The sequence below is a fragment of the Neopelma chrysocephalum genome, unplaced genomic scaffold (genome assembly GCF_003984885.1).
Source record: "Neopelma chrysocephalum unplaced genomic scaffold, ASM398488v2 Primary Assembly neopelma1_182, whole genome shotgun sequence".
NCBI lineage: Eukaryota > Metazoa > Chordata > Aves > Passeriformes > Pipridae > Neopelma > Neopelma chrysocephalum.
The window spans coordinates 1-8,309 of NW_020897844.1; the positions used below are offsets into that span (position 1 = coordinate 1).

At 52.8% G+C, this 8,309-nt stretch overlaps 1 protein-coding gene across 1 annotated transcript; it reads left to right on the forward strand.

Annotated features, from left to right (window-relative positions):
• Positions 1 to 268: 268 nt before the first annotated feature.
• PSME3 (proteasome activator subunit 3) lies at positions 269 to 5,859 on the forward strand. Its single transcript, XM_027702309.1, has 10 exons — positions 269 to 384; positions 681 to 743; positions 1,179 to 1,283; positions 1,594 to 1,642; positions 2,203 to 2,315; positions 2,809 to 2,877; positions 3,086 to 3,153; positions 3,308 to 3,362; positions 3,562 to 3,648; positions 4,153 to 5,859. Exons 3-10 carry the CDS (start codon positions 1,224 to 1,226, stop codon positions 4,231 to 4,233), a joined length of 582 nt encoding a protein of 193 aa, XP_027558110.1. The 5' UTR covers positions 269 to 384; positions 681 to 743; positions 1,179 to 1,223; the 3' UTR covers positions 4,234 to 5,859.
• The last annotated feature ends 2,450 nt before the right edge of the window (positions 5,860 to 8,309 follow it).

Sequence of the window (8,309 nt, forward strand, 5' to 3'; positions counted from 1 at the left end):
GCCACCCGGCCGTTCTACCCCGGCCGCCGAGCGCGGCCCGCCCGCCCCGCCCGCTGCCCTGCGGGAGCGCCGGGAGGGCGGGGACGCGGCCGGGGCTTCGCTGCGGCCGCCCCCGAGCCGAGCCCTGGCGAAGCGTGGCCACTGGCCCGGGTCGGCCCGGCGGATCTTCCGTCTCCCCACAGCGCCCGGAGCCCAGCCCGCACGGGCAGCTCTCGCTCGGTGTTTACAGGCTCTTCCTGTTGCCCCGCGTTCCCCGGGAGGTCCCGGGTGCGGCTGCGGGTCGCAGTGCGCGGCCTTCCCGGGCCCCGCTGTTCCGGAGCGGCCCTGACCTGTCGCTGTTTCCCTCTGCAGGTTGACTCTTTCAGGGAGCGGATCACGAGTGAGGTGAGTGTCCCACCGAAAGCAGGAAAGGGGCTGTTTGGTTGTACCTTCCTGACGGACTTGAGTGCGGGTCGGTGCTCCCCGGGAAGCTCAGCAGCACCCAGAGCATCAGTCACCCCCTGCAGGGAGGTTCCTGAGCCTCCTGGCTCTCCCTGCATCTCCTCACCTGGGCTGAGGGTGGTTTTGGCAGCAGGAAGGGTTTGTGTTCTCTCCCATTTCTTGCCTGTGGACGGATGATTTCCCTGGTGTTGCTGCCTCATGGCCTTGTTTCACACTGCTGTCTCTTCTTTCTCTCTCAGGCCGAAGACCTCGTAGCAAACTTTTTCCCAAAGAAGCTGTTAGAACTCGATGGGTTCCTTAAGGTAGGGTGTGCCTTGTGCTCTGCATCCTTTTCCATTTTCCAGCAACGTAGCAGGTCTCATCCTAGGTGTGTTCTCTGCATTTCACCTTGTTGCAGAGACACAAGGCAGGAGCTGGTGGCTCATGTGCACTGAGGTGCTGGTGGCTCTGGAGGGGTCCTGCCTTTTCCAGTTTGCTCTGTGTGATCTCTTACTTTTGTCTGTCTAAGGCTGTCCTTGGCAGCACCAGGGACACCGATGGCTGAATCCAGCCCAACTTGGCTCACTGCTCCTGGGCTCAGGGAGCTCTACTCACAGGCTGTTGTTATGCTGTTCCTTTTAATTCATCCTTATTTTACAGCTGGATAAGGAGGTCTGAATATTTTGTCTTCTCCTTGTGTTTTGTGTGGCAGAATTTGTTAGTTCATAATTAAATAACAAATCTGCTTTATTTTCCAGGAGCCCATCCTGAATATTCATGATCTTACTCAGATCCATTCGGATATGAACCTCCCAGTGCCTGACCCAATTCTTCTCACCAACAGCCATGATGGACTGGATGGGGTAAGGTTACTCTCTTGGCTGTAATCCTGGTTTCTGTTAATTAAAACTGCATGGCTTGCTCTGTGCTGGGGTAGGATATTCTTATTTAATAACAGGCCTTGGCTCTCCCAAAGGCTTTTAGGGATTGGTCTCTCAAGCCTGGGAGTTCTGCTGGAGGTAACACTGTGCTTTGCAGTCCCCTTTTGGCTTTAAAGAAGGATGCTTAGAAGGCCAGGAGTGTGGCAGAGGCTCCAAAGTTTTCCTTGTTTCCTTTGCAGCACTGTTATAACCTTACGACTAGTTTGTGAGTAAAACATTTTGTATATTTTAGCCAAATATGAAAAAGAGGAAGCTGGAAGACCATGAAGAGACCTTTCAGGGTAAGAGTCCTTGAGTCCCCTGTGTTGCTGCCTGCCCCCTGAACCACTGCACCATGCCTTGGGGATGTGAATCACAGGAGCCCCACTTGCCCTGCCCTGACAGCAGCTGCTGCTCGTGCGGGCCAGGGCCCGACACACAGACGTGCTGGTGTGGAGGAGTCAGGTTCCAGCTCCTAGAAGCATAATTAGTACTTCTCTGATAGACATAAGTAGTACTTGCTTGAGCTTGGCCTGCTGACAGAGGCAGCTGATCTCCTGGTGGCTTTGTGCTCTTTGTCTGGAGGAAGATTCCAGGCTTTGGATTAAGCTGAGGCAGAAATTCCCAGGGAAACCCTTTGTGCTCAGCCTCAGAAGCCTCAAGCTCTTCAACCACATTTCTGCTCCGTGTTTTCTCTTTTCCTTCCCTCGTGATCGCTGCTGTTATCCCATGTCCCATTTCCCCTTCCCCGCTGGTGGCCGTAGCCTGGCTCAGTCCCTCTGTGGCCCGTGTGGGAGATGAGGCTCAGGTGACCCCGCGGTTCCTGCGCGTCGCTGACGCCGGGGGTTTGTCTCTGCTGCAGGTACCAAAGTGTTCGTGATGCCCAACGGGATGCTGAAAAGCAACCAGCAGCTGGTGGACATCATTGAGAAAGTGAAGCCAGAAATCAGGCTGCTCATCGAGAAGTGCAATACAGTGGGTGTGGGCCTGGGAAAAAGGGGAGGCAGCGGGATGGTTTTGCTCCTGGAGAGGCGAAGCTGTGGAGAGAGCAAACCCCTCTGTGCTGGAGATGGGGAAAGGCAGGGCTCCTACTGCCCTTTCTGATGGGCTGGGAGGCAGGTGAAGCCTTTGGGGAGCTCTGTTGTTTACCTGAAGGAGGAGGACAGCTGTTCTCAGGCCTTGTGAGGCTTTGCTTTGCCCTCGTTTTGCACAGGCACAGACCCCTGCCGAGAGCTTCTGTGCTATGGTCAGGAGAACTTCCCATGGGAATCCCCTGTGCTGGCTTGAGTGGCACCCCAGCCATGTGAGAAGTGATCTCAAGAGTATTGCAGGTGCATGTGGGACCTGCAGCAGTTTATTGTGAGCTGTGTGGCAAAGGCAGGGTCCTGGGAGGCTTTTGATAACATTTCTGAAAGAGGTCTTTGTGGAGATGTTGGCATTAGTCAGTGTTGTGATCTCTCCACTGCAGGTCAAAATGTGGGTGCAGCTTCTCATCCCCAGGATAGAGGATGGGAACAACTTTGGTGTTTCTATTCAGGTAAGGCACTGCTCTGTGCTCCAGGGACTTGGATCTCTGAGGTTCCTCTGAATCAGTTCATGGTGTCCAGCAGCTGCAGTCTTGGGAGTGGGTTAGGTCTTAAAATCCAAACCTGAGCTTGATGTGGCGCTGCTGAGATGTTGCCTTCCGAGCCCTGAAGGCCAGTTGCAGCCTCCTGGAGCTAATGGCTTCCTTGTCTTACTGTCAGGAGGAAACAGTCGCTGAGCTTCGGACTGTGGAGAGTGAGGCAGCGTCCTACCTGGACCAGATTTCTAGGTAGGCATGCAAGAAGAGATTTCTTTTTTGGGATCCCCTTGGAAAAAGAACATGTTTCATAAAGGTCTCATAGCTGTTACAGGGCAGCTGGGACCAGAAAAAAGCCATCCTGGTGCTGTTTATCTGATCTTTGGTCTCTCCCTTTTGCTACCAGATACTATATCACAAGAGCAAAGTTGGTTTCCAAAATAGCCAAGTACCCTCATGTGGTAAGTCACCGGGGACGTGAAGATCTGCATGTTCATGCTGCTGCTTCTTGGGACTTTTTGGGCTGAGGGTCTTGGGGGAAGAGGGGAATCATACAAGGATGGGAGGGCAATAAGCTGAAGGGGGGAGGTTCCTTTGTGGAAGGCAGGAGCCCCCCTCAAGCGTGGGAGGCCCAGCTGAGCTTGGACACTCTCTCGGCAGGAGGACTATCGCCGCACCGTGACGGAGATCGACGAGAAGGAGTACATTAGTCTGCGCCTGATCATTTCAGAGCTGAGGAATCAATATGTAAGTGAAAACACAGAGCTCACGCTGGCTCCCAGCACAGCAGCGGAGAGCCTTTGTGATCCTGCTGCTGCTGCTCCTCTCCCCTTTCCCTGCAAGCATGCCCACTCCTGGCAGGAAGCCTGCCTGCTCCACTTCAGCCCCAGCCACAGGAGCTGACTGTTGCTTCTCCATCATTCTCTAGACATGCAGGTGTTTCCAGGTGTTCACAAGGCTCTAGCATAAAACATTCCTTCCCCTTCTGTGGTAGTCTGTGATCCTAAGGTCTTCCTACAGTACAAACTAATCCTGAGGTCTCTGAATAAATGTTTTTGATATTATGTGCAGTGGCTTCTGTAAGGTTTGGCTGAAGGAAGCCCTTACCTTAGCTGAGTGTGTAGTTGCACATGGGGGTTGAGGGTGGTGCCAAGGGGAGTGGTGCTGCTGTGGTAACCAGTGCTCGTGGTGAACGCTGAACACTGGATGGCTTCACCCTTCCTGTCTGAGTCCTGTTCTCCCTTTTTGCAGGTCACTTTGCATGACATGATCCTTAAAAACATTGAGAAGATCAAGAGGCCTCGGAGCAGCAATGCTGAGACCCTCTATTAAGTGTCAACGTTTGAACTTGAGAACTGTTCAGTCAACTAAAGACCGTCATTGCCTTGGTTTGTTACGTGACTATCGAGATGGGAAACTGGCTGGAAATAGTATTGCATTCTTAGTTAAACTCTAAAGAAATTCTCGCCTAGTTTTGTGATTGGTTTTGTTCAGGTCTCAGGAGCTCTCCCTCCCTCTAGTCACTGGTAGTAGAGGCTGTGCTGCATTGGGCACCCCAGAGGCTGCTGCAGCCAGGCAGGGACATTCCTTCACGCCTTGCTTCCTACCTGACTGGGAACAACGCTAGAGACCAAGCTCTTGTCCTGTCCCACCTTTTGGCTGGTGGCTGCACTGGGGTCTCTGGGAATGGGGCAGACAGCCTGGCAGAGGGCGGCACCCCAGAGGGGGGGAGCTCCCTCCCTGCTGCCAGCTGTGGCTGGGCCCCTCTGCCACCAGCTCTGCACTGACCAGGGACCCTGCCCCTTGGGGCCAGTGGCAACAGCCATGCTCCAGTGCCACTGAGCAATCTGCACTCCATTTCTGTCTCTCTCCTGGCTCAGCAGAGCTTGCCCTATGGGTCTCTGCCTTGTCAGTTCTGTCTGGATCAGTGCAGAGTACGAGGCGGTGCTTGGAACCAGGGCCGGTGCTGTCCTGGCTCTCATGAGCTCAGGTGGCTTCTGCTCCTCTGCCATTTGACTAGAGCCACTTCCTTGGCTAAAACTATTTCTTCACGTACGTCCCAGTGCCCCTTCAGCACGAGATGCTTTTGCCCAGGCTGAGGGAAGGGAGGGGCCAGAGGTCTGATGCTAAAGTCCCAATATCTTTGCATGTGGTCAGACCAAGCCCCCCTGTCCCTGGCAGTGCTCCCCAGTGCCTGGGCAGAGCAGGCTGGCTGCCACAGCTGGTGCTCGGGGGTGAGGGTGGCCAATACCCACCTGATACCCTGCAGACCTTGCAGTCTTTCCCCTGCAAAGGGCACGTTCCTGTGCCTGGTGACTCCGCTAAGCTGCCAGAACGTTTCATGGTCCATTACAAACCCCTTTGGAAATGACTGGTTGTGTTGCATCAGTTTTTGTGTGTGGCAAGTGGGCCCATAACGCTGCAGGCTTCAAATTTTTCTTATTTATAGTATTTCTACTTAAGTCCCCTAATCAGGGAATGTTAAATCATTTGTTTCAGGAACCTCGCTGTTTCCCAGGTCTCGCTGTTACATCTGTATATTCTTACTGTGCAGTAGCCTTAAGAGTTGTGTTAATCTCATTGTAACAACAGTGACAAATGGAATGAACTTTCTCCCCTTCTTTTTTTTACTTTGTTTTTGTTTTTTTTTTTCTGCTTCCACATCTAAGAGCCATGGCTCTTGCTGGTTTCCCAGGGATTTGCCTGAAGTGTGGCAGGTCGCTGGCCCTTGCTATAGACTCTTCTGTTGTTGTTTGTAGTAAGTCAACTCTTAGTCTTCCCGCTAATAAATATTCAGTAACAAACCAACTGCGTTGAGCTGCTGTCTGGGAGCAGCACTTCCCCTTGTGTTTCTTTGTATCGATTCCTTTGAATTTGTTCAGCTCTCTTTGCCAGATGAACGTATGTAAACTTTTACCATGTCAAGAAATTAAAAAAAGGTACTTGGAATTCTTTCAAGGCAGCCCCTTGTGTGTGATGCTGGGCTCTCAGGCCATGCAGTGTTAGTGTCCTGTTCTGGTCCTGCCTTTCTCGAATTCAGTTGCTCCTTCCTGCATTCTCCTCATTCCTCTTTTTGACTGTGTTGTAAATGCTCTGTACTGCTGTGTAGGTTGTTCCTGTTCCTTCAGCATGCAGGGAGCGAGCACTGAGCTGCACACAGATCTCTGGGGTCGAGGTGACTGGAGCCAGAGCCCAAGGGAAGGACTTGCTGGCAGGACTTGATGTGGTGCAGCACAAGGGGCTCCTCCTCACCACAGCAAAAGAAACTGAGCTCCCGGGAAGCTGGTGCCAGTAGTCCTGTGGAAGGGTGGAGCACCCCGGACTGTTGTCTGGGCAGGTGCTGGCAGGGAGTGGGGTTCATGCATGGGAGCAGGGGTGTTGGGAGAGGGTTTGTTGTCCATGATGTCAGTGAGTCTGGGAGTAGTGGCAGTGTGGGGTCAGGGCTCAGCTTCACCGGTCCTTGAGACGTCCTGGCTTACGTGCAGGGGAAGAGAATAATGGCTCAGAGAATAATGCACACAGCAATTGTGTGCAGCCACAGGCGCTGCCAGCAGCACAGCCAGCATGGGGAAGGGTCAGGCAGTTCCACTGTTGTGTTTTGTACCAGCTGGCCCCATGAGGTGAGGCTTTGGGAGTGGGAACTTCTTGGAGTCTGAGCTCTGGTGTGGGGTTTGCTCAAGCCTTGCTGGTGTCGGGAGTGTTAGCAGGGGTTTTTCTGTACTGTGCCCTTTCCCCAGCTGTCACAGTCACCAACTCAGAGTTTCCCCCAGTCAAAAGCTGTCTGGTTTGGGTTTCTATAAATTTCACATGCTATTTTTTGCCACCTCTACCTTTCTGTGTGAGTGAAAATGCAGCAAACTCCCTTCTCCGTCACTTTGTTTGGGGAATGTGGGCAATTTAGCAAATATAAGACGTGCTGATGGGCAGTGCCTAAAAGCGACTGTGTAGCCAAAATAAAACATGGGTAGGATGTGAATTCTCCATATGGGATGTGGGGCAGTGACGGGCTGATTGCACTGGGGAACTGGGATGTGGGAAGCAGTACGTGCGCCGAGCAGGTCATAAACAAGTTACACTGCTGTTAGGGAGATGTGCAATTTCTTTAATTCTAGGTTAGCTTTAAGCTGCTTCGGGCTTCTTTTAGAGAAGGTACACAAGCAATTCCAGTGTGTGTGGGGGCCCCTGAAGATCCATCATTGCTTTTCATCAGTCAGTTATCGACACAGGTTTCCTAGCACTGCAGGCTCAGTTAATTACTCTCCTTCCTGAAGTTCCTACTGCAAGATAGAGGTGGATTTAGGGCTGTTTTGTTTATTCTGAAACAGATCTATAAACCAGAGCTTGAAAAGTCCGGCAGAAACAGATGGTACTAAAAAAACCTGGTATCAGTCATGGCCTCCATGGCACAGGCCTTGCAGCGGGGCAGAGGCAGTGCAGAAAGCTGCCATCCGTGTCCCGCAGCTCTGGGGTATGTGCTGTGGTTGGTTTGTCATGGGGATGTCAGTACAAATTAGGGTTTCTCTTTCTTTTCAAGTCTCCGACATGCACAGAATGGGGAGTGTTCCCACACTCTATTTTCAGATCTCTCCCAGCCCAGCTGCAGGGTTGAGTTGTGATTTGTGGGGCAGGAAGGCCTGTGGAGTTTATCCAATTCGCCTTAAACTACTGCTGTGCTGCTTGGAAAAGGCCCTTCTGTAATTGCAGCCTGTGCTGTGGCTTTGAGGGACTCAGGATGCAAATCCAAGAGGCAAAGTCAAACCTGAATGATCTGCTCTTTGTATACTTCTTTAAGGAGAGGTCCATGTGAGCTCTGTCATGCAGCCATGGAGGTTCCGCTGTAGTCTCGGCCCAGCTGTGCCCGTGTGTGTGGCAGCAGAACACTTGTTCCATTCCTGAGGGGCAGGAGGTATGTCCTGGCTGTGCTCCAAACCTGAACCGGGACAGCAGTGCTGCTGCTCTGCACTCCACCACGTTCCAGGCCTACACCAAAAGGGAATTTTTCTTTCAAGCCTAACCCCAGGTAATCCTCCAAGCCTCACGGACTTTGTGGATTGACACACTGACTTGGGAGTCAGCGCTGCTTTGCCTGATTTGGGGTTGTTCAGAGGCATCCAATTCTGTCACTGTGAGCCGATGAGAGCAGGTACTTCCCAAACCTGTGGCTGCTGCATCCTGTGCAGCCAAGGCTCTGTTCTCATCTGTCCTGTCTCTCCCCATTGCTTGTGCCTGTGCTGGTGAGCTCCTTTGCTGGCACTGCGACCACGTGAAGTGAGTGCTGTGGCTCTGAGTTTCTCCTGGCATGATGGCTGGTGAGGCAGAGCCTTGTGTGCTGGCAGAGCGGGGACAAGCATGTCCCAGGCCAAAGAAGGCTGAGGCTGCAAGTGGAGGTGAGGAGAATGGAGCGTGTC